We start from the raw sequence: 24,990 nt of genomic DNA, 5'->3' as shown, positions 1-24,990 counted from the left end.
TTTTTGCTTTATCGGTTCAAAAGTCTTTGTAGTATTCATTAAAGAACTGTTTTATGTGCTTGATAGTTTAAATGACTTTCTAGTTTGTCGTTGTTGATGTGATGAAGAAATTAAAATTGGAATCAGAAATTGAGATTGATGTTGTTAGTGATACAACGGTTGGAGTGGTCGTTGGGATTGGTGATTACGAATCAAAGAGGACGAGTTTCTTGAAAAAAAAAATCATTTTGTAGAAATTGAGTAGCACTGTTGTTTTAGGTTTGAATTTCAATTGATCAGGGATTAAAAAAAAGGTTAGAGGTTTTCAAGTTAATTAAATTTGGGAGTTTTAAATGGGTGACATGGATATTTATGGGAGATATGATTATTTTTGGGTGACATGGATATTAAGGAAACCACAACTAATTGATTATGTGGCAAAAGATTGATAGAGTTAGAAGCCTTTGTGAGCAAGGTGGTAATTCGTCAAAAAATTGAATGCATGAATTTATATGTATTTTTTTTAGTATGATGGGTTATTTACACCAAATAAAAAAATATAATGGTCTTTTTGTACCTTTCTTCTAAAATAATAAAATATTCCAGACATTCGATAGTTAGACGACATAATATAAATTTACAGCACAATAATACTAAAATGGTAATATTCTGAATTACATGTTTTGGTAAGTCATTTATATTTTTACCTGTCAAGTTTTGACTTTTTTATATTATTTATGAAAAATACTTTTTTTTTAATTTCACAAATACCTTTTTCGGTTTCCAATTTTGGTTGTTTTTCGGTTCGGTCGATCGAACCAACCGATTGCACAACCCTATTCTTCATTTTTTAATAATTTATTCTCTTTTTTATAGATTTTTTCTGGAATTTTTTTTATTTTTTATAGTGTAACAATAGTGTGTATATATAGTGTTTTTATAGTGTAAGATTAGTGTATATATAGTGTATATATAATGTATTTATGACATTTTATAGTGTTTTTATAGTCTATACCATGAAAACACTGCAAATACACCATAAACACTGTAAATGCACCATAGATATAATAAAAAAAGGGCAGAAATACACTTTAAAAAACATAGATATCCCAAAAACTACCAGAAATATACTATAAATACACCAAAAATACACTAAAACGTAAATATATTATAAAATTACTACAAATGCACCATAAATCAATCTGTTCTTTACAAAATCAGTAGCAATAAACAAATCTATGAATAAGAGAAAGACAAAATAAGTAATTATATGAATAATAAAATAATTTTATAAACAAAAAATTATAGATCTAGAATAATTTATTTACAAAATGTTTAAATCATTATAAAAAAACTTAAAAAATTACACAAATTTAAAAACGAGTCGAGAAATCCATAGCGCGAACGAAAGAAACGAACAGACTAGCGCAAACGCAAAAGACGAACGGAAAAACGACTAGAAACGACGAGAAATCCATCGGAAGTAGACGAACGGAAAAGACGAATAGAAAAGTAACCGAAGGAGACAAACTGAAAATCAAACAAAAAAAAACGCAAAGAAAAAAAAAACAGAAAACTTTAAGAGAGAAGAAAGAGAAGAGATAGAAAAAAAGTGGCTATATAAAATTTTAATATAAAATAAGATAAGACTTCTATATATAATGAGTACTTTTGATAAATAAATTAGTGAATTAGGTAGCGATGGAAAATAAAAAAAGATGGACCAAAATAAATATAAATAATTTGCCAAAACATATATTTGAAAAATAATGTCTATTTTTTATCATCTCTAGTGGCATTGATTAGTTACAATTACATGTTGAATATTTACATTATCTATCTTCGACTCAAACCCCAAAAAAATTAAATATAGACTAATTACAACATTCGTTTTGATAATTTTTAGTGGTAATCGTTCAATTTCATCTTTCTCCCACTATAATTTTTAAACTTTAACTTCTATCTATATTCTCCCTAGAATTCATTTTTATAAGAGAAAATTATTATTAGGCCCTAATATATGTCATAATTCATAATTTAGTCTCTCCTATTTGAAATCAAACAATATGATTATTCACTTTTATTTTCATCAATATTTAGTCTATCTTATAATCCAATAAGGGTGAAACAATCTCCAAAACTATAAATATGATCAACTTTATCAAAATGATATCACACTGATAGGCCCACGAGAATATCAGTCTCGACTAAGGACGCTTTCAGTCCGGTATTGCTTTATGTCTCATCTCGAAAAGAATCACTAATAGAAGTGTTGGGATTAAGATATGGATCGCATTATTTGCAAAGAAAGTTAGAAAGGCCATGTTGGTCAAAGAGACCGCAAAATAGAGAAGATACACACATCACACCACCTATGCTCAACAAACATATCTCTTCTACTAAAATAACTGAAAAGGTCAGTTCAACCTATAATATAGGAAGACACCTTACCATGTAAGAACGAGTGAAGAAAAAAAGTACAATAAATAAATAATCTTATCCTTAAATCTAAGTTACTTTTTATATATATTCTTTCTCTCCTTACTTTACTCTTCTTCTTTTTCATCAAATACTTACTTGAGTATTGGAGCGGAAATTTCTTTAAGCATTCTTTCCGATTGTGCTCTTTGTTTTCATGTCGCGGAGCTTCACTAGATTACCCTCCCCCCCCCCTCCCCCACCCATATTTTTAAAGATTTATCACTTGTCGCTGTGGAAAATGTTACTTGATTTTTAATTTGAACACTTCTCTTTACTAATGAGAGGGAAAAAAATTTAATTTGGTAAGAATGAAAATAATTATCAGAGATGAAATAGATATGTTGACTGGTTATGTGAAAATAATTTTTATTTGGAAAATAAAAAGTGAAGCTTAGATTCTTTTAGCCAACAAGGAGAAGTTTTCTCCGTTGGGGTATGTACTTTAATAGCAAACTATGATATCGAATAAAAAGAGAAGCTTGGAATCTTACAATTAGCGGGGAAAGGTTTTCTCCATTGAGGAATGTACTCTAATACCAAACTATGATGTGATATAGAGGAAGTAACAAAAATATTAATGTCAAAAAAAAATCACGAACTCTGCACGTTTTTTTATTTTAATCGCACAGTTTAAATTTTCTCATTTTCATGCACGAACTACCATTTTTTCTCAAATTCATACACGGCGCTGAGGTGGCACTCATTTATTGGTGTAAAATGACCTCCACCTTAGCGAATTATACCGATGGAGCCGTGACACCTCAGCGCCGTGTATGAATTTGAGAAAAAATGGTAGTTCGTGCATGAAAATGAGAAAATTTAAACAGCGTGATTAAAATGTGAAAACGTGTAAAGTTCGTAATTTTTTTTTTAACATTAACCCTAACAAAAAATATGGTCAGATCTAGAACATATTGATACAATGCACGTAGTAGTTTTCATGAATTTGGGTGAAAGAGGAGTGGAACAATCCTATCAAGATGCATTGGTAATATCAATAAAAATAGGAGACTTCTGGGTTCGGAAGATTTTGGTTGATCAAGAAAGTTCCATAAAGCTCTTGACATGGAAGGTGTAATACCCCACACCGTCGTGATATAAGTTTTCGACGTGTGACATTTGTTCCGTCCTAATTTTATGGTGATGTGTGTCAAATTTGTAGTAATTGATTTTTGGAATTCTATAGTGGCGCCATACTACAACTTGTAAATTGAGAGAAAAGCAATACAAGAGAGAGAAATGGGGACTGAAAAGTGGGCAAGTAAGTCCCACCTTCCTAACACTAATAAGGCACAAGCCCACAAAAAAACAAAAACTTTCCCAGAAGATCAAATCAGAAGAGTTCCCATAGCACTAACTAGAAAATTTCCCTAGAGGACAGATTAGACCGAAAGACTTCTCTAAAGAACATATCAGAAAAGGAAAATTCTCTAGAGGATCAGACCAGAAAAATTACCCAAAAGACGGGATCGAAACGACTAACGATAGAGAGACATTGCCACAACATTCAGTATACGCAGAATGCGACACCCAGAAAACAACGGCCTAACTCTACATGCGGCATTCCAAATAGAGGAGAATGTAGTATCTAGAAGACACCCAGATATTGTCTGCAATAGTTCAGATAAACTTCAGACATTTCCGATAGTTATGGAATAACTACGGAATCCAGGCACCTACACAATAGGGTGGCCCTTGGGATGGCCAAGGGCACTAAACATGATAATTACTAGGCACCTACGCAATAAGGTAGCCTTTAGGGCTGCCAATGGGATGTTGTCCCTTCTATAGACCTAAGAAGTACCAAACAAGGGAGTGGTGACGCTAAGAGGCGACCAAAATATAGCCAAGAAATGCTATGACGAGTCCGTCGTGGATCTTCAAGAAACTAAGACCGAGAAGAAAGAAGAATAGAGAGAAAAAACGACCCATCGCCAGTAAAGATTTTATGTCTTACCCGATGGTGTCACAACTATCTTTAATATACGCAGTCTTTAAATTAATAAAGTTCAATTTTCCTTCTATGTGATCGGCCAGACGAATCATAAAGAGAAACAAAAATCAAGATTCATCATGAATAATTAAATCAAAGGCGAGAAATAGCAAAGAATTGAGTTTAGATTAACTCAAGGAAGGCGAATCGCTAATATAAGAGTTTAGATTAACTCGAACAATGGAAAATAACAAAAATAAGAGTTTAGATTAACCCGACCAAAGCAAAATCGCCAAAACAAGAGTTTAGATTAACTCTCAAGGCAAAAAACTAAACGCAGAGATTAAATTAACTCTGGACCGAAAATCGACTCGAAAAATATTAAAAAAACAATTCACACAAGCTATAGAAGAATAAAATAAAGCAGCTATTCGATCCGATATTGAAGAAAAAATATATTCATAAGCCAAAATTACAAAATCGAGACTGTCTCATACAAATAATGAAAGAAACTAAAACCTACTTCAGGCGATCTTTCGGCATTTTATCAAGGAGACCGCGAGCAATGACTTGAGGATCCAACCCATTAACACCAGATAAATCAAGGTTGGGATTCTGCTCTAGAAGATTTTTCCCAATAACAAGACGATACTCGCTGATCAATGTAGAATAAAAGGCTTTTGTTTCGAGCATACGAATATGGAGATTCTCCACCTCAACCCTCAATTTATCTCGCTTCTCACCAACAAGAGTATTAACCCGAATAAGCTCCTCAATCTCCTAAGTCAGGTCATTGGCTTTCTTCTCGATCACCTTGACCTGACGATCATTAAGCGCATCCTGCACCTTTACCTGCGACAGGAGCGAATCATGCTCCTCTAAAGAAGCTTTCAACTTCGCCCTCTCAGCTTCAGACGTCGCCAGAAAAGAAGAGAGACGCTCGACTTCCTCTTCGGCACATTGACGACGATCATTCACCACCAGAACAGATTGAAGGGCCTACAATCCGACATAAAAAATAAAGTCATTTTGGGTGACGAATAACAAAACGACTTACAGGGATAACAATCAACTTACCGAAAAACCATGAAAACAAGCAATGTCCGAAAGCTCCTGACTGGGCTTGGACGCAAACCAAGTAATGTCCTCAGGAATCGCCAGAGTCCTGATATACTCCGCCAGAACCCAAGGGTTCAACAAGCTGGCCGGATCATGGTCTTCGACCCACTGCACCAAGCTAGGAGCAGAGGAAGAGCTACCGGGAAGACTCTCTCTTGAAGGAGACTCGGCATCAACCCGACGCCTCTTCCTTGATGGCGAATCCACAACATCCTGACTCAGTAAGACCTCCTCCGAGTCAACAATAATTACCTCACCCGAATTTACTTCCCCAACCTCTTCTGGGATATCCACTGGAACTAGAGGGGGAATCGGAGCTGCAGCCTCATCAGTCAAAGGCTCTTCAACCGCTTCGCCCTCTGCTATGATGATTACCCCGTCACCAACAAGCAAAACCGCCCCAGCAGGAACTACAACAACTTGAGCCTCATTTTCTAGAACAGGCTCAGCAATATCTATTTCAGGACCGCCCATCAGAACATCCAAATCTACTTGAAACCCAGAAAGCAAATCGTCAGAAGAAGAAGACATCCTACAAAAGAAATATAATAAGTGCAAAGAAAGTACCTTGTAGAAAGGAATAGTGAAGATCCACCAAGCCACGTGAAGGATCCTCCAAAGGAAACCACTGAAATCGGAGATGACTACTAATCAGAACGTCTAAAGCAGGACGTTGAAAAATACTATGGAAAGACAAGTCAAAAGCGAGATCAGACTCGGACAAATTTAAAGGAGACGGATAGGTTTGAACTCGATGAGTGAAAAAACCATCCGGAAAATGAAGAAAGGAGAAATTATGATACACTATGAAGAAACGCCTCCACCAGCGATTATTTAAACAAGGCAGATAAATACGAGATCGACCTTTCCTACCAACGGCAAAGACGAAGCAACCGTCGCATTTTCTAAAATCTACAAAATAATGGAGGACATGAAAGAAGGGGCATGACCCGAAGCCTACACGCTTCCACGAAAGCAACTATAACCTTAATGGTACCTGGATAGAGTTGCCCTAAGGCGAATTTTAAATCCCTACACGCTTCTACCAAGAAAGGATCTAACGGGAACCTTAGACCAGCAGCAAATTGTTCTTCAAAAACAATCGCCCTACAAGATGAACCAGGAGACCTAGAAGCAGCCATATCGGCACCGAATAATATTACCATATAGTCAAAAGAAAAATTATACTTAAAATAAATATCTAAGACTTCGTCCCTACGAAGTCCCGATCTAGTGATTGCCATGGCAGCACATGCATTTTCTGCTCGACTAAGAGGCATCCTAGAACAGGGAATTACAAACATGAATGAAAATGAAAGATCAAACAAAGAAAATATTCAAGAACAACAAAAGCAATTTCCAGAATATTAAAAATTATAGGTGACGAAGAAAACATAGAAGTAGTTCTAAATCTTCAAAGCACAAACAAGCAAATGGTGAAAACCCGTAAGCAAATGGAGAAGAAGGAAATCTTAAAAGCCGGATGAATATAATCGCAAAATAAGAGTTTTTCGAAAATAAGTTGAAATGAAAAGAGAAACATGAAAAGTTTAAATACGAGGAACAAGATGACACCAAATCATCAAATAGCGACACATGGCAAGAAATAGAATCTTACTAGAGAACTAAAACGACTCGCCAAAATACGAAGTGACTCGCCCAGAATATAAAAAGACTCAGCTTCAAAAGAGCCAAAATTTACTAAGGCATAAATACCAAATACTTCAGCCCACTTGTGGGGGGCTAATGATGGAGACCAAATCCTACACTAATTATAATGGAGCCGAGTCACAGGAGATCCACTATCAGGTGATACCGGACTCCCATCGAAAGAACAGAATACGTAAGGAAGGCGGCCGAATCCATAGGATTCGCTGATATATCATTCAACAAGACGAAGACTGAATCCTTTAGAACCCGTCCAAAGCGCGTCGATTCTGGATTTAGTCAGATCGCCAGATCTGTTACTCCATCTCAAAGTATCTTCCTATTTGGATACAAACTCCAACTTAGAAAGATAAGCTCTAACTTAGGAAGACGAGACTATTAAGGAAGACGTTCCTAAATAGGACTCATGTCTGAATAAGGTAGATCACGCCAAATCAGGGTCAATCCCTACAGAGTATGACTCACTTTCCTACTGTAACACTGCTAGGTATGCAATCATCTATTATAAAACGAGCATGAGATACGCCTAAAAATACAATTACATTTATATACTCAAAACGCTGCTCAAAGCTCTAAACTGACTTTAGCATCGGAGAGCTAATCGGACAACCACCGTCCGGTTAGCTTCTACCATATTTTGCAGGTCTCATTCACCGGTTCAGAAGGCAGACTCCATCAATAATATATTAATCAACTATTCTAATTTCACTTATAATATGTTTTCTATTTAAATTAAAATTCTAACTTTTAACAACAATTGAACTTTTAATATTCTCTTACTATATTTTGATAATGAAACAAAAAAATTATTCAATTTATTTTTTGAATTTATTTTTAAGAAACGTAATAATAAATGGACGAGTCACGTCACGAGTCACGTGCATAGCACACATTTACGTTAATATCCTTTTCACTTTATAAAATACTATTATTAATTAAAAACTATTAAAATAATATTAAAGTTAGAGTACTAACTAAAATAAACTACTATGTTAAGATAAATATTAAAATTAGAGTACTAATTAAATAAACTATTATATTAAGATAATTGTTTAGAGTATTAACTAAAATAGACTACTTAAAATATATTTTCATTATTTTTAATTATATGTAATTTTAAATAAGATAAAATACTTTAATTACTATTTTAATTATTATTTTAATATTTTCTACTTAAATTTAACGTTAAACAATTAATAAATTATTTAAAATATTAAATAAAATAGACTATTGCTAATTAACTACTATATTAAATATAGTTTGATAATTTGACGAGTCACACTACGAGCCACATGTGGAATACGTGAAGCGACACTAGTAGTACTTAAATAGCGTTATTTTTCATTTTGTATATTTCACATATATTTTAATTTTTATCCCAACATACCCGTTCAAATATTAAAATTAAATATAAATCATAAATATATTCAATTTTTAATATTCAAACAACCATCTTTCTTAAATTTAATAATTTAAATAACTTAAATAACTTAAATTATTAAATTTCAGTTTATATTTTAATTTATTATTCAATTTCGAAACGAAATTAGGATTTTACACTAGTAGAATATATAACTAATTAATTATACATATTTAAATTTAGAGGCAAAAAAGATAGATGCAATAAAACATAAAATATATTTTTATATATATAAGAGGTGCGTTTAGATTCATAAGCCTCACGAGCCTATATAATTAATAGGGTTAAGGTATAACAATGACCCTAATATTTATTATGTGGCTCACTTGGCCTCCTAATATTTTTCGAGTCAAAATTAACCCTAATGTTATTAAAGTGGAACAAATAACCCTATGTCTAACGGTAGAGTATTTGAACGTTAACGATGTGGCATACAATTAGCCATTACCTTAATGTTTTCCGAATCTTAAAGATGACCCTAACGTTATTAAAGTGGAACAAATATACCATTGTGTAATGGTGGAGGGTATATTTGTTCCACTTTAATAAAATTAGAGTCATTCTTTTAGACACGAAAAAACATTAGAGAGTCATGTGAACCATAAAGTAAACATTAAGTCATTTTTTATACCTTATCCCTAAACAGTAATACTCGAGCCGAGCTTGAGATGAAACTCGAGTAGCTCGAGACCGGGCTCGATAGTTAAGTCTTTGACTTTTACTTGATTATGAAATGCTCGAACGTGGTTAGCTAAAAGGTTTCGACAGGTTTGTCACTTCCTATTCAAATTGGCATTTCAACCCACCTAGCAATAGAAGCCGGTAAAAGATTTTAGGATCAAGAATAATACCTATACTCTCCACCAATTCTTCACATTTCAATGCCTTCCTACACTTCTTCACCTCTCCTAAACTCCCTCTTCTCCTACTTCACTCCCATCACCTAAACACCCATAAACCCTTCATTTCACTTCTAAATTCATGTAAGCAACTCAACACTCTAACATGGAATTTGACGATGAAAACCTCTCTCGATGCTGGTCTTTTTGATGAGGTTTTGTTCTCCTATAAGAAGATGAAAGAACTGGGTGTTAAGAATGATACCTTCACTTTTCCCATAATAAATAGAGCCGTTTTGTCGCTTAAAAGTGATGTAGCGTTTGGAAAAATGGTTCATTGTGATGCAATAAAGACGGGTTTTGGACATGATTTGTATTATTGTAATACTATGATTGAAGTTTATGTGAAATACGGGTTTGTTTGTTATGCTCGGAAACTGTTCGATGAAATGCCGCTGAGGGATTTGGTTTCTTGGACTTCTATGATTTCTGGGTATGTTTGTGGGGGATGTTTTGTTTGTGCTTTTGAATTGTTTAATGAAATGAGGTTGGAGGTGGAACCGAATTCAGTTACTCTGATTGTTATGCTGCAGGGGTGTTATGGATGTGATAGTTTGAGTGAAGGGAAGGGATTTCATTGCTATGCCATCAAGAATGGGCTATTACTAGATAGGTCGTTGCAAAATTCGATTTTGAAAATGTATAGTAGGTCGGGTTCTGTCGAAGAAGTGGAATCGTTTTTCGTTGAGATTGATAAGAGGGATGTTATTTCTTGGAATATTTTGATTGGCTTCTATTCGGGGAGAGGAGATGCTGAAGAAGTGGTCGGTTTATTGGATCGAATGCACGGAGAAGTAGATTTTAGCAGCGAGACTTTAACTTTAGTCGTATCAGCGTTAGCGAAGAATGGGAATCTAGTGGAAGGTGAAAAGCTTCATTCTTTCTCTATAAAATCCGGGCTATGCGACCATGTTTTGCTAGCTTCATTTTTGGACTTTTATGCAAAATGTGGGGAATTGAGTAACTCGGTTAGATTGTTTGAAGAGATTTCTAGTCGAAGCAGCATCACTTGGAATACAATGATGTCGGGGTATATTCGAAATGGGTACTTTGGTGAGGCCATTAGTTTGTTCCGGAAAATGCAAGCTTCGGGTATTGAACTTCAAGCAGAGATTCTAGGAAGCCTTGTCGAGGCATGTAGTCACCTGGGTGCATTGCAGTTAGGCAAAGAAATCCATGGATACCTCACGAGGAACGTGTTTTACAAACTCGAAGAAGACAAACTACGATTGCAAACCTCTATCCTCAATATGTATGTAAGATGTGGAAGTATTGTGTCTGCAAGAGAATGTTTTGATACAATGGTGGAAAAAGATAATATAACATGGACATCTATGATTGAGGGATATGGAGTTCATGGAATGGCTATTGAAGCCGTACAGCTTTTCGATCAAATGCTGATGGAAAGAGTAATACCAAATAGTGTAACATTCCTGAGTTTGTTGTCTGCTTGTAGCCACTCTGGTCTTATTAGACAAGGCTTTGAGTTGTTCCATTTTATGAAATGGAGATGCCATATCGAACCTGATTTGGATCATTACACTTCCATGGTGGACCTATTAGGTAGATGTGGAAAGATAAGAGAAGCATTGACTATGATAATGAAAATGGTGGTTGCTTCCGATAGTAGAATATGGGGCGCTCTTCTTGCCGCCTGTAGAGTTCATGGAGACAAGAAAGCTGCAGAATTCGCAGCGCGGAGGCTCTTGGAGTTGGAAAGTGATAATGTAGGATATTATACAATACTAAGTAATATCCAAGCTAGTGTCGGAAATTGGAATGAAGTTGAAGAGGTTCGGATTGTTATGCATGATAAAGATTTGAGGAAGACACCAGGTTGGAGTTACATTGAGGAAAGAGGTAGCGGAGTGAAAAAATAGAAACTAACCGAATAATGGATAAATTTGGCGACTATAGATCGTATAAGCAAGTAGAGGAAATTTATGAGGTATTGGGACATCCAAGTACTAAAGTACAAGAATTTGGATATAGTCAGAGGTAGAATTTAGATTGAGAAACTTCCATTTTTTTTTATGAAATTAGACCAGGAAGATAACAATACCATTGTAAACAATTTTAAAAAAAATCCTTCAATGTTAGATTGTGTTCTTCCTTTACATTTTGTTTGCATGCATAATATCCAGTATGGAGTTGTGAGCACTATCTTTCCCAAACCATACAATTCAATAAATTGACTCATAGACTTTTAAGGCTCTAGAATTAGTTTTACTTTTCACACTTGCATCCTTAATTTTAAAAAAAAAAAAAATTAAGTTATTTGCGACAATTACAATTCAGTCTCTCAAATTTGATGCTATGCATCAATCTAGTCATTTGAATTTTTTTAAATGGATTAATAACTCGTCATTTAAACGTGTTTCATTGAAAACTATTATTGAACTTTTCTCTCCATCAGAAAAAGTTGTGTTTAGACATTTCAATCATACTAGTATTACTAAAAATCCTTTCACTTCATGCATGCGTTCATAATTTTGATTATTACTATTCTTTGATTGGTACGTAAGTTGCATGTACATTGCACTCCACAGAAACATATCTTCCTTTTGATCAAAATAAATATAATTCATGAGTTGAAACATGAATAAGCAGAAAGCGCCAGAAAATAGTATCTATTGCTGTTAACTTTGGAAAAATTTAAAGAGAAAATTACATTGAGGTCTTTAAGGTATAACATAATTAACTGTTTGATACTTCTTATTTCAAAAATCTACTTAATGATCCTTCAGTTTTAATTTCGTTAACTAAGAGACTATTCCGTTAATTTGAGGGGCTAAATCGTTTAACGGAACTAAAACTGAGGGATCAAATCGTTTAAAAGTGAGGTACCAAATCATTTGATAAAATTAAAAGTGAGAGATCAAACCATTCACGAAATTAAAGGTGGGGTACCAAATCGTTTGAAAGTAAATGTCGAAATTAACGGAAGGGCCTAATAGTTAACAAAATTGAAATTGAAGGTCATTAAGTAGATTTTTGAAACAAAAGGTCTATACCTCAAAAACTTCAAAATAATTTGCTCAAATTAAAATGATAAAGTGCCAAAAGAGGGTATAAATTTTAATTTTCCATTTCGCTCATGTGAGCGTAAACTTAGACTTTTGTTGCTTAAATAATATCATTGGCATAATATCACTGGATTATGTAAATGATTTGGGGCGGAGAGAACAGACTGATAAGGTTAAAAATTAGTGAAATTTGCATATATTTCTACTTTGGCAGCTATAATTTAACAATTGTATAAGGAAAAAAAGACAATGAACAAGAAAATGCATAGTTTATAACGTGATTAACACACAACTATTATTTTACATATTTTGTTGACATAGAAAAGATCGATAAAACTCTCGTTTTCATTGCACTATGCTCTAACCACCTTAGTTAGTATCTCCTGCCTAATTTCCTAGAAATCATAATCTCATCTCTGCAAATGCAACTACAATGCCGAGTCCAGCAATCCCTCGCTCCACTTCTGATCCATATCTTTCCTCTGCTTTGAAGACTCGTGTTCCTCCTTCAAATCGCTCTACTTGCTCCACTTCTCGATCTAAGAAGTCGGTTTACTGGTTTAATTGGAGTAATGCCAAGCTTGGTCACCTTATTAGTATTGGAAGAAACAGTTTCGACTCGTCATCCTCTAAGCATTCTGATTTAACCGAGGAGAGTCTTGAAGCTCATAACAGAAGACAGTTGCAGGAAGCTGCGGTTTTTGATAATAGTAATGTTGATGATAAGAATGCTAAGTGTAGCCCATATTATAAAGGACTTACTGATTACTCGCTTATCATCAGCCGTGAAAAGCATCAGTATTTGCCTCCGAGTCCTGGACGTGAAAGTCATGCTACTACTATTGCTAGTTCTTCGTCGTCTATTTCTTCTTTCATGTTTATTAAGATTCAAGAATGGAGTGCTTGCTTTTCTTCTTTTAAATCTTCTAGTAAAGACAAACAAAATCAAGCTCTGCTTATTGCTCTAGCCCCGGCTCCGGTTCAGGTTCAGGTTACATCTCCAGTTTCTGCTCCTCCAGTTCTTGTCCCTTGTTTCGCTCCTCCGGGCCCTGCTGGTGTCAATACCATTACAACCGAACAAGGAAATCCTCAATACTCTTCTCTGCCTGTTGAATCTTCGACAGGGAGGATGCCCATGAAGAGGAAAGAGACCGATAAGGATGTTTCATCCGTTATCATCGAAGAGGAGAAGCCATTGAGGGAGAGAGTATCAATTGCAGAATCTAAATCACCATTTGCAACAGCAACATCCGCGCAATCTGTAGTAAGAACTGAAACAGCTAGCATTAGTAATGTAGATGAGAAGAATGAGATTGAAATGATCGATGCAAATAAATTTACATGGGCAGACAAGTATCGGCCAGAAACTCTTAAAGATTTTATCTGCAATCGAACTACAGCTGCCAAGATGCAGGGTCTGGTAAGATTTGGCACAACTTCTCTAAAATTATTGTTTTAGATATAAAGTTTTTTCAGTGATCTTGGAGATTGGATGAATTCAGAATCTCCAACTTTGGGCTCTTCTTCCTTTTACAGATAAAGGAGACTGATCGCAATCATTTCATATTTGAAGGACATCCTGGTGTAGGTAAAAGAACCATGATCCGAGCTATGATTGAAGAAGCATATCAACCAGACAGAGTATGTGTAATTTAACTTGGAAGCTCTACAATAAGAATGTGAATTTATGTAGATTGCAGAGTAACTAAAAATCCCTGAAATTTAAGTCAAACTGTTATTGAATGTAGTATCAAAATTGGCTCTACGATTTACAATAAAATTAAATATTGATGCCGATATGATTTCTTGATGCTTTGACAGATCAGGGAAGACAGCAAAAAGTTTAACTTACAGGTAACCAACTTTGCTCTAAAAGTGACAACTTAAGTAAACTGAAAGTAGTATAAGTGAATATCAGAATAGCAACATTTTGAATGCTAATTGCAGGAAGAATCGGTTGGTAGCATAGACGTAAAAATAAAGGTATCATCGCATCATATTGAAGTCAATCTCTCTGATCTGAAAGGGTATGAGAAGCATGTCGTTGTCGAACTTATAAAACAAACTGATGATAGGAAGTCCAGGAACAGTTTGTTGAGAAATGATAACTGTCGAGGTATATAACTTTTAATTTGGAAATGATTCAGGAAGCACGGGTATTGGCTAACTGCACCTAATATTCAAAGTTCATTTACGGTATCACATTAATACCTGAATCAATCTGTATTATTTTGATAATTTTAATTTTATTTACAGATTACGTGATAGTACCTTTGCAAATTCTGATCAGATTATTGATGTGGCAGTTAGATTTGCCAAATCATCGGCCATATCATCAAATTACTGATGTGGCAAGTATCAATATTGCAGATGACGTGGCAAATTTAACTGTCACTTCAACAGAATTTGTAAAGGCATCATCCCTTAAGTGTAAATAAAATTTGAGTTGTCCAAAATAATATAGAATAAAGTTTGAGTACTAATTTGATAAATTACGTAAAGTTTACAAATAACCCTTGCTAGACCATTGATTATGAGCATGTGTTTCCAGGCAAGTGCTGAACATTCTCGCAAACAATATGCTGGTGCTTTCTGAATCAAATTTTTATAAGCAAATAATGCCCTTTTAAAAGTAAATCAAAGCTCACCTGATGACCAATTATTCCGTGCAGCGGTCGTGTTGTACAATGCAGACAAGCTATCTGCAGATGCTGTCATGTACATAAAGTGGCTGCTAGAAAGGTATAAGGGTTCCAGTAAGTTCTTTTTCTGCTGCTCTGATGATTCCAAGCTTCAGCCACTTAAGGAACTCTGCACCTTTGTTCAGCTTTTCCTGCCATCGAATCAAGAAGTAAGAATCCTATACTATAATATTGCTAGTATTTAACTTCAAACGCAACACTCTCAATAGTTATTAATCAATTTCAACTTTTATGCACATAGATTGTTGAAGTTTTAGAATACATAGCCAAACAGGAATGCCTACAATTGCCTAGACAATTCGCTGAAAGGATTGCTGCAGAATCAAAAAATAATCTCCGCCAAGCCATTCGTTCATTTGAAGCATCATGGCAGCAGAGAAGGTGCCGAAATTCTCCATACCATTCAATTATATGTGCTTCATCTTTCATTTCCTCACGAGGTGTATGACTGTTGCAGCAGTTGTTCCTTCACAGAAGATCAAGAAATTTTGACCGGATGGGAAGATGACATAGCAAACATCGCGAAGGATATGATCCAAGAACAAAGTCCAAAACAGTAACCCACTTATCCTTAGCAGCATGTAGATTAGTGTGGTCAAATGTTTTTAAAGTTCACTATCCTGACCTGATCTATCAGTTTCTCAGTTTTGAATTGCTTAATAACTTTTCTGAAAACAAAATTTTAAGAAAGTCAAGTACTATGATCCAATTGTACCTTTTGCAGGTTATATGTCATTCGCGGGAAGCTTCAGAGTCTAATCGAGCATGATGTCTCCCCTAAGTTTATCTTCAATGTATGACCTTGCCTATTTCCTTTCTATAAGTTTTTCTGATAGATTCAGAAAGTACTGACTTCCGAATAATCATTTCATCATCTTGATACAGGCCCTTCTCGTTGAGCTGAAAAAGCATCTGGATGAGTTCTGCCAATGCCAGCTTGACAATTTATACAAGGATTACAATGTAAGGATGTATTTTGTTTCTAGTTCAACTTGTTTTCTTTATTCTGGTTCGAATCAGAAGCTAATGTTCTTGCTTGTATGTTTTTCCTGCATATCTAGAGAAAAGATGGGAACATGCTAGAGGGCGAAAATCAAATTCTATTAGCACACAATCGATATGAGGAAGCTGGTAAAAGGTTTCATGATCCCTCGAAAAAGAAATTTCAAAAATTCATGAAAATTGAAGGTAAACTTCCAAACATTAATTATTTAACAAATTTTCTTTTTCTGGGTCATTTTCGTCAAACTAATTTTACATTTTTTACCTTCGGCAGAGTTCATAGCAAAATTTATGAGCTTGTACAAGTTACATATTACCACTAGTAACAAAAGCATGCAATATGATAGTGGACCATGAAGAAATTTCAGTGAGCCAAAATCATAAGTAAGACTTGTGCTTGAAGACTCTGCATATCTAGTATTTGATGTATAAACAAAGTTTTCTTCTGGAAAACAAAACTTGGAAGCTTAAAATAATGTTTTAAAACAATGTACTTCTAAAAAAGAAGACGGTACTGTAAGTTGTAAACTTTGTGTAAATTTTAGACTTAATCATCCAAAAATACCTCACTTTTTTGACTTTTTTCGTATACATCCAATACTTTCAAAATCATCAATTTTACTATACATTTTCCAATTTTTAGTTTCAATTGTACTCATTTTTTTCAAATTGGAGATTTTCCACTTGGAAAAGTATCAAATATCTCCTTCATATTTGACACATGGTCTTAAATTTTAGTATTTTTTTTTAAATATTAAAGGCTTATTTAGACTACGTGCTAAACATGGACATATTTAACCTTTTTCAGAGTGAGATATTTGTAATTCAAAAAAGTAAGTAACATTGAAACTAAAAACGACGATTATAAATGTTTGGATATAAATGAAAAAAGTTGAAAATGCAGGGTATTTTTGGATGATTAGGCTAAATTTTAGTTGTCTCTTTGAATATGTATGGTTATTTATTGTTCATCTTATTTTAAAAAACATATAATAGTTGATTTTATCATAAGTAGTCGCTGATCAACGCCTTATATTTCATCCTTCTATTAATTTCATAATTGTATGATAAATTCTTTTGATATATATTAAAAAATAAAAATATAATTATAACTATTCTAAGCAACCTTGAATAATCAAACAAAAGGTAAACCAAGCCTTATAATATTTGATTTGATAATTTTGTTTATCTTGACTTGCACAATCATTCATCGCATAGCCAAAAAAAACTTCTCAACACCTAGGATAATCAATCATACTGTGATCAGGTCATAATCAATTAGATCCAATAATTAAGGTATTCTCTTTTGATCATTAGAAAAAAATCAGCCATTAGATACTAACTAAAAAGAATTAAAGAAGGAACAAAGGATGTATTGCAGAGCATAGAAGATGCAAAACAGATAAATAAATTTTAAACATATAAAACAACAAAGTTCAAAGAGAAAACTTAACTGACATGTTCCCAGCCGTTCTGGTGCTGATGTGAATGTTCTTTCTCCTCTTCATCAAGCTTGGCCAAATGAAAGGGGTTCAGATGCTTTTCAAGTAGAACATTAGCTGCTTTGATGTTTATATAAATAATGCTTAATGCAGATTTCTAATGGAGGAAAACAATACCTTTTTCCATGCCATTATCAATTCTTTACCTTGTAGGCCAGTCCGATTGCAACTGATTTTAAAATGACTGAAAAACTAAGAAGACATTATAGGCAAATACTTAATTATAGTAGGGAAAGGGATGAAGAAGACGAAAGGTGTGAATTAAAACATTAAAGTGCCAATGTGAATTGATACATAATAATTGTAAAATTAATAACGAAACTGAAATTTTACAAAGCCATGTGTCTAAAATAAGACACAAACACTCAATATTATAATAGCTTCTTTCTTCGAGCTCAGTTTTGTAATATTGTATAGATATAGATATAATATAGATAGACATAGATACATATACAAACAGATATATGTATATGTATAGATATAGATAGACATAGGCAGTGTTTCAAATTGAAACAAATAGTATTACTCCGTGGAAAATACATATAATGGAGCAGACATGCTTTTAATATTTCAACAAAATTTGATATATCTGTTCATTTTACACTATTATCAGAAAATATTACTTGTGCAGTCAAAAATGAGATTTTGTGCTTCTAGTCTCAGGAAATGATTGTAGCAATGCATTACAGGTTCAGGAATTGCATAATAACTTGGACCCTCTGCATAAATCAACCAACCGAAAACAAAACATTAATTCGACTACCTGACTGTTCTGCATGAAAAGCAATCAGCCGGTCGCTGTTTTTGATCATCAGGGTAAAATCTAGCAACGCCTACCACATCTGTGACTGACGAGCGATATTCAATCCACATGTACAAATGAAGTGCAGTCAATGTCCTGAAGAGTTATTTTCCCAGTATATACATCACTTATGTGATCGCAACATAATGGGAGGCATATCCTGTCTATGCACTCATGAACTTCAGCCATCCCTGGAATCCAATTCTCTCCATTTGTTGGGTTTGCATTCAAAAGATATTTTACTAACCTTACTCGATATAGGAGTGCATCTCGTCTGTCACAGAAGTGAGCAACACAGGAATGTGATGGCTCATCAATAGCCAATCTTATCAATGCTAAAGATAGAGCCCCGTCGACGGGTTTTGGATCTGAAAGATTCTTATCTCCCATCATTTTTACCTCCTTTTCTGTGGGAAAGTAAGTTTCTTTATTTCCATCCATATCCGTGACTTTCAAATCTTTAGTATAGTGCTTAATAACCTCACGTTTTGTTGCTTCATGCTTTTCTGCTAATGTCAAAATACAAGAAAATCTCAGGTGATAACTTACAATAGTTTTGACCGTTTTCAAATTGTGGGTGCAGCAAAAGAAATCAAGCCATCTTCTTCCAACCCCTCCATACCACTTAATAATATCAGCATCTTCTAGTTTGGTAAGAAAGCTAATTGGTCTAGGTCGCCCCATATGGTTTGTAAACTCAGCCATTTTAACAGCCTTCTTTAAAAGTTCCACCGGTGCAGAGACTTTCATGCACAGCTTTGTTAGATCCTCCACCGTTCTCTTAGCGTACTTTCTTTCCTCCTCTTTTCTAATTCTCATTTCTTCTTCCTCCAATTCCTTTTTAACCTTCACTGGCGACAAATGCTTGTTCACCTGCTCCTGGAACTTATCATAAGCATCAACAAGGTCTTCCGGCAATTGATCTCTTATATGCCTCAGAGTAAGGAAATCACCGGCAGTAAGCATTCGATGCCACTGCCAACGCTCATCTAAGGACCCCAAAAACTCTTGAACCACTTCATCTGACCAAGTTGCAAAAATTTCACGCACTTCATTCTCAATTTGGAATTCAGATTTGAACCCATTACTCTTCTTCAACTTCTTAAATATATGACTCAATATCTTTGAACCCAGTCTCTTCCGATTCCTCTCCCGAGCATTTCTCAATTCCAAGGACTTTACTTCCTTCTGTCTAATATATTTCTTCCTTGCTCTGATAGCTTTTTCAGACATAGGCGGATGCAACACAGAAGGTGGAACAGCCTGTAATTCCATCCCTAAAAAATCAATCTTCTCGGAAGTTGCACTATGGATTGCTGTCTCAATTGTATCCACCTTCAATTCCAACTTCTCTTCCAAAAACTTCAAAACCTTACTCTTCAAATCCATAACCAGCACCTTGGAACCTGACGTAGCGACCAATATCTCATCCAAGTATCTAACAGCATATACCTTCTCCATCTTAAAAAAGGAATTAGAATTCTCTCTTATCTCATTTCCTTCAAACTTCGGATTCTTTTCACTAATCCTTAAACGCAATTCTTGAATTTCTTTATCAAACCCATTAAAATAAATATTAATCAAAATCGCAGACAACCCGCATTCTTGAGGAAGTCCCTTCCCTAAATAAGACCCGCCTAATTCGATCTTCAACACACCACATTCAAATAACCTCTTTATCACATCAATCAACAGCTTATCATTAATTTTCTCTCCCATAAACAAACACAACTTATCTACATTCCTACTGTCAAACTCAATACGTTTAAAACAAACACTAAACCACCAACTCGGATTCTCCACGGAATTCTTCAAGTACCTAATAGCAGTATGCCGCCCCATGTCGACACGACCACCATAACAAAAAGTAACAAAACGGTCATCATACACAATTTCCAAAACCGCCCTAATAGCTTCAATAAAAACTTTCAATTTCAAATTGGGCATAATCAAGAACTCACCTTTACTCTCGAATTTAACACAATTAGACTCAATTTCCAATCTTTTCTCGAAAATCTCAGTACCCATTTCTTCAATCGAGAAATGGTTTGAGACTGAGCTGTAAAGAGACTGATTGGCCGCATTATGGCCGGAGATGAGATTTCCGGCGGCGGAGAGGAGAACAGAAGGCAAAGCGACGACGTTTTGGATTAGGTCAGTGAACCTACCGTGAGTGTATTGGGAAAGCACTATGGATTTGAGTTGTTGTTTGGTGAAGGGGTTTACGGAGGGGTTAGGGTTTAAGGAGGGTAGTGTTGTTGAATGGAAGAGTTTGAAATGAGATGACAATAGTTTGAGATTGAAAGGTGTAATTTTGTTGAGGGGAATAAGCATTGATGCCAAAGAAGTTGAAATTCAAATCTCTCAAGTGACGAAACAAGAAATGAGGACAACATTGCAAGCTACCGCGGGAAATTATTTGTGTTTATTGATAAGGTACAAAAATGACCTTGATGTTTACTCCGTCTGTGGCTCACCTGACCTCCTAATATTTTTCGAATCTAAAAAATGATCCTAATCATATTAAAGTGGAAAAAACTCAGTTTAGAAAAAATAGATTTCTTTTACGTTTATGTAAATTTTTTTGAATCTAAGTCTTTTACTAGTTAGTCCCAGTAAAGCCCTCAGACAACGTATTTTTTTGAAACGAGGTCCTCGGTAACGTGACATAAAAACTCCTTATTTTATCTGAATTTTATTGAATTTTCAAAAATCTAAATTGAAACTGAACTAAAAGAGAAATAGGATAAATGAAACCGAAAAGAGGTTGTCGATACGGCTGTACGAACATCAGATGCTGGATAGCTTACGCGTCGACTTGTTGAAATAGTTCAACACATTGAGGTAAAGCAATGTTTCGGTGCGGGCCGCGAGAACGGTACCACTAATCTTATTCTTGGATCTCTTTCGTGAGATTCCGAAAAATCGATATAACACACACTATCTCAATTTTTCTATTATAGATTGATATTAAAATAAAAAGTCAATTTTTAGTCACAAACTCCAAAATTAAAATTATAAAGAGTTTTTTATTGAATTTTTTTAAGTTATGACTCAAGAAAGAAAAAGAGAAACTATTAAAGGACAAATTTCTTCTCTCCTTTTAGTCGAGCTCAATTCCATATACTAGAGGGTCGAGTATATACCCTCCACCGTTAGACAGAGAGTATATTTGTTCCACTTTGATAACGTTAGGGTCATATTTGTTCCATTTTAGCAACGTTTGGGTCATTTTGAAACTCAAAAAATATTAGGGCAACGGCTAATTGTATGCCATATAAACTTAGTTAACGTTTAAACACGCAACCGTTAGATGAAGGGTATATTTGTTATACTTTGGTAATATTAGGGTCATTAGACTCGAAAAATATTAGTTGGGCAGGTGAGCTCACAAAGTAAACATTAGAGTCATTTTTGTACTTTAGCCCTTCATTTTTTATGGGGTTTTTGCAAACAGCCAAATGACCAAAAAAAGGCCAAACCTTTCATGAAAATTTCACAAAAATCCAAACTTTTTAATTCAGTGGCGGAACCGCGGGAGAGTCAGGAGAATCGGTCGACCCTCCTCCTTGCCGGAGAAAAAAGAGGGACCTGTGCTACTCCACCGGTCCCCGTCTTCATTTCGACCCCCATAGACTTAAGCTCGGGCTTCCGTTTAAAAGTCGAGGGTCCAGAATGTTGGTGATGAAGGACGGAGTGAAGGTCCTGCGTTTCAGCCATGGCTGCCGGATATAGCTGTTTTAACTGTGTGAAGAAGATAAAGCAACAAAAAAGAAAAAAAGACATTTTATTTTTGTTTTAAGTCTCTCCCCTTTAAATTTTGAAGGGCAAAAACAATTGGGCCCTTGTTCAATTTAAAAGTTCACTTATACAGTCCATTTCAGCATTGAGTTTGAGAATTAAAAATCTCAAACTCTTACCAAATACCCAATCCTTATTCGAATATCAAACCAAAAAAATTCAAATTTAATTATTAATTCTCCATTGAATTTTTTTGTTAGTTCTCTACAAATTTTCAACTAAATTTTAAAAAATATCTCTAACCTAATATTCAAATCCTCTATCCTAAATATCTATAATATGTTAAAATCAAAAAATCTATATTTTTCCTTTAAAATCAGCCCACCTTTAATTTCAAGTAATATTTTTGTTTTGTTTTTTATATTTTACTATTACAAATTAATTTTGGTTTATACATTTGTTTTATTTTATGAAAATTATATTAAATTTTATTTAACGTAGTTTAGATAATTAAGTCTTAAAAAATTCAAACCAATTTAGATCAAAAACTTATCTTTGCATTTGAAAGCAATTCCCTCATAATGCAATTCCTCATAATGATTTAAAATAATGCAGAGGTCTATTTTAATGTTTACTATTGCTTTTTGGTGAATTGATTTGGTACTATCTACTTTCGTCATCGCCAATTTTTTTTTAATAAAATACAGTTTTTCATATAGGCGTTTATAACCGCCCCTATAAGTGTTAGGGGCAGTTTTTCTTGTAGAGGCAGTTAAAACCGCCCATATAAGTGCAACTTACCTACCTCTCGTTCTATTTACCGTCGTTTTATTTTTCTAAATAGTCGAAGGTAAAATTTCGACCCTCGAGAGTTGAAGTCTTGGTTCCGCACTGTTTCAATTTATCCAATTTGTCCTAAAACACATGATTTCGTTTCAATAATGTCCAACTATTTAATTTTGCTCATATGATGCCTACGTGACGCTGATGTGGCATATAAGTAAAATTGTGTAATTGGAAATTATAGACACCTATTTTTCGAATAGGTAAAAAGTGATAAGGGACTGAAGCGTCCAATGATGATTTCTATAAAAATTCACCCGGGTGACGAGCTATCAATTCGACTATTTGAATCCAAACAGGCAAGATCAGTGCATAATTGCGAACTTGTGGGATTAATTGTTGGGTTTCTAGGTTCATAACGTAGCGGAATTCCAAAGAAATTATCAAAAACCCAAGTAAAATTCATGTAATTCGAATAGAAAGACAAGTTGCATAATTAAAACTTACTTGAATGTCGAATTCAATCTGCAATGTAAGAAGGAAGAGAGGTGGTTCACTTTGGTGATATCTTGCCTCGGATCAGAAACGCCTCCAAAAAGAACGCGTCCTCTACGAGTATCCACACGAACAGACCTTAGCCAAAACTAGTGCTTGTATGCTGGTACTATTGCTTCACAGAGCAATTACGAATTTAGTGATTATGTGTCTTGTGTTTATTTCGAAAAAAACATATCTAAAACCCTAAATTTAATAGTATATTTGTAGAAAAATTAGACATTTAGGGATTACATAAAAACGTGGTTTGCAATCATATTCAAACACTACGTTTTTTATAACTCTTTTAAGTTTATGTATATCAAAAACTCCTTTTTGATAATTACACATATATATTTATTATTATTATTATCTTTAAAAGATAATACCTTAAGGAAAACACTTACCCTTAAATTTCAAATTTTTATTAAAATATATTTATTATTATATATATATATTACGAATTATATATATAATAATCTATTAATCACTTTATTCTATTGGACTTGTACAACCCATAACTGTTTTGGGCATGTTCTTAGTGTGCGACCCTGTAGGTTCATGCAACGTTGGCAGTAGGCCATAAATCACTATTTCAACCCGCAAATCATAAGTGGCCTCTAGCAAAACATTATGACTATCCAAGTTATAAGAATATCGATTATCTGATTTTACCATTTAGAATAATATTTTAATCCTTTTGTCCCGCGATATCCTCATTGAATATAAGGCATAGTACTGTCATCCTTATAATATTCAATCATTAGTTTTCTAGATTCCAAGTAGACTGAAAATGATAGCTCTTTATCAATTCATTTAGTATGACCATGCATTTTCTTCGGTCTATTTCAAGGAGCCATGGATATCTTACTCAAATAATTAAGGAACAAATTCCTTTCTCACATAGTTACTTTCATATCCAATGACAATTTATTTTGCTATCCTGTTAAAGATAATGTAAGAATGTATAAAAATATGAAGTAGCTATGTAGAAATTCATGGTGATTTCAAGGTTAACAGATTAAACTAATCGAACTGTAATGAGAATTACTTATGACAATGATCTATGTAGTATTCTCTAGATGAGTCATCCAGTGCTTTATTTCTAGCACCTAGATTTGACTTAATATCTCATATACATGATTAGTAAAATATAATCATCAGTCAACATCATACTAGTCTCAATGTTCTATGAAGACCAGGGATAGATGGAATATAATTCTTTATTAAACCTTAGGGTTCTACTATCAAATCACATACTTAATGACCTTAGAAATAATTAACCATTCAAGTATTTTAATCATAATATAAAATGATAATAGAAATGTCAATTAATTAATAACAATAAGACAAAGTCAATACATGGTCAAACATAATTGACCCAGAGCATATCACTAAC

At 34.2% G+C, this 24,990-nt stretch overlaps 3 protein-coding genes across 12 annotated transcripts; 2 read left to right on the top strand and 1 right to left on the bottom strand.

The window, feature by feature from the left end:
* Nucleotides 1-9,426: 9,426 nt before the first annotated feature.
* LOC126678380 (pentatricopeptide repeat-containing protein At4g35130, chloroplastic-like) lies at nucleotides 9,427-11,567 on the top strand (the record flags this gene model as incomplete). The annotated part of the gene is made up of 1 exon (XM_050373278.1): nucleotides 9,427-11,567. A coding segment is annotated over one exon (1,953 nt), but the record flags the coding sequence as incomplete, so codon positions are not given.
* Nucleotides 11,568-12,775: 1,208 nt separating this feature from the next.
* Nucleotides 12,776-20,959, bottom strand: LOC126677117 (nuclear intron maturase 3, mitochondrial). Of its 8 annotated transcripts, XM_056105377.1 has the most exons (6): nucleotides 18,495-20,959; nucleotides 17,849-17,900; nucleotides 17,688-17,741; nucleotides 15,943-16,127; nucleotides 15,174-15,358; nucleotides 12,776-13,796 (listed from the first exon to the last, which is right to left on the bottom strand). In XM_056105377.1, the coding sequence occupies exon 1, from the start codon at nucleotides 20,865-20,867 to the stop codon at nucleotides 18,594-18,596; it is 2,274 nt and encodes a 757-aa protein (XP_055961352.1). In that variant the 5' UTR covers nucleotides 20,868-20,959; the 3' UTR covers nucleotides 12,776-13,796; nucleotides 15,174-15,358; nucleotides 15,943-16,127; nucleotides 17,688-17,741; nucleotides 17,849-17,900; nucleotides 18,495-18,593. The 8 variants fall into 8 exon arrangements, with proteins under 8 accessions (XP_055961352.1, XP_055961346.1, XP_055961347.1 ...); XM_056105371.1 differs by having other exon boundaries at nucleotides 17,688-17,900; XM_056105372.1 differs by having other exon boundaries at nucleotides 15,943-17,768.
* Nucleotides 12,959-16,809, top strand: LOC126677119 (uncharacterized). Of its 3 annotated transcripts, XM_050371590.1 has the most exons (11): nucleotides 12,959-13,945; nucleotides 14,062-14,166; nucleotides 14,347-14,379; nucleotides 14,473-14,641; nucleotides 15,198-15,376; nucleotides 15,469-15,608; nucleotides 15,685-15,783; nucleotides 15,952-16,021; nucleotides 16,113-16,190; nucleotides 16,289-16,415; nucleotides 16,504-16,809. In XM_050371590.1, exons 1-11 carry the CDS (start codon nucleotides 12,959-12,961, stop codon nucleotides 16,584-16,586), a joined length of 2,070 nt encoding a protein of 689 aa, XP_050227547.1. In that variant the 3' UTR covers nucleotides 16,587-16,809. The 3 variants fall into 3 exon arrangements, with proteins under 3 accessions (XP_050227547.1, XP_050227546.1, XP_050227545.1); XM_050371589.1 differs by having other exon boundaries at nucleotides 15,688-15,783; nucleotides 16,289-16,809; XM_050371588.1 differs by having other exon boundaries at nucleotides 16,289-16,809.
* Nucleotides 20,960-24,990: the final 4,031 nt, after the last annotated feature.

Source organism: Mercurialis annua, linkage group LG4, assembly GCF_937616625.2.
Source record: "Mercurialis annua linkage group LG4, ddMerAnnu1.2, whole genome shotgun sequence".
Lineage (NCBI taxonomy): Eukaryota > Viridiplantae > Streptophyta > Magnoliopsida > Malpighiales > Euphorbiaceae > Mercurialis > Mercurialis annua.
The sequence above is the reverse complement of the archived record's forward strand: the minus strand, read 5'-3'. Positions and strand labels throughout refer to the sequence as shown.

Coding starts and splice junctions, on each gene's coding strand:
- LOC126677117 (XM_050371575.2), bottom strand. CDS start 20,867: ATGCTTATTCCCCTCAACAAAATTACACCTTTCAATCTCAAACTATTG.
- LOC126677119 (XM_050371588.1), top strand. CDS start 12,959: ATGCCGAGTCCAGCAATCCCTCGCTCCACTTCTGATCCATATCTTTCC. Junction 15,377..15,468: donor TCCTGCCATCGAATCAAGAA/GTAAGAATCCTA, acceptor TTATGCACATAG/ATTGTTGAAGTTTTAGAATA. Junction 16,022..16,112: donor CCCCTAAGTTTATCTTCAAT/GTATGACCTTGC, acceptor ATCTTGATACAG/GCCCTTCTCGTTGAGCTGAA.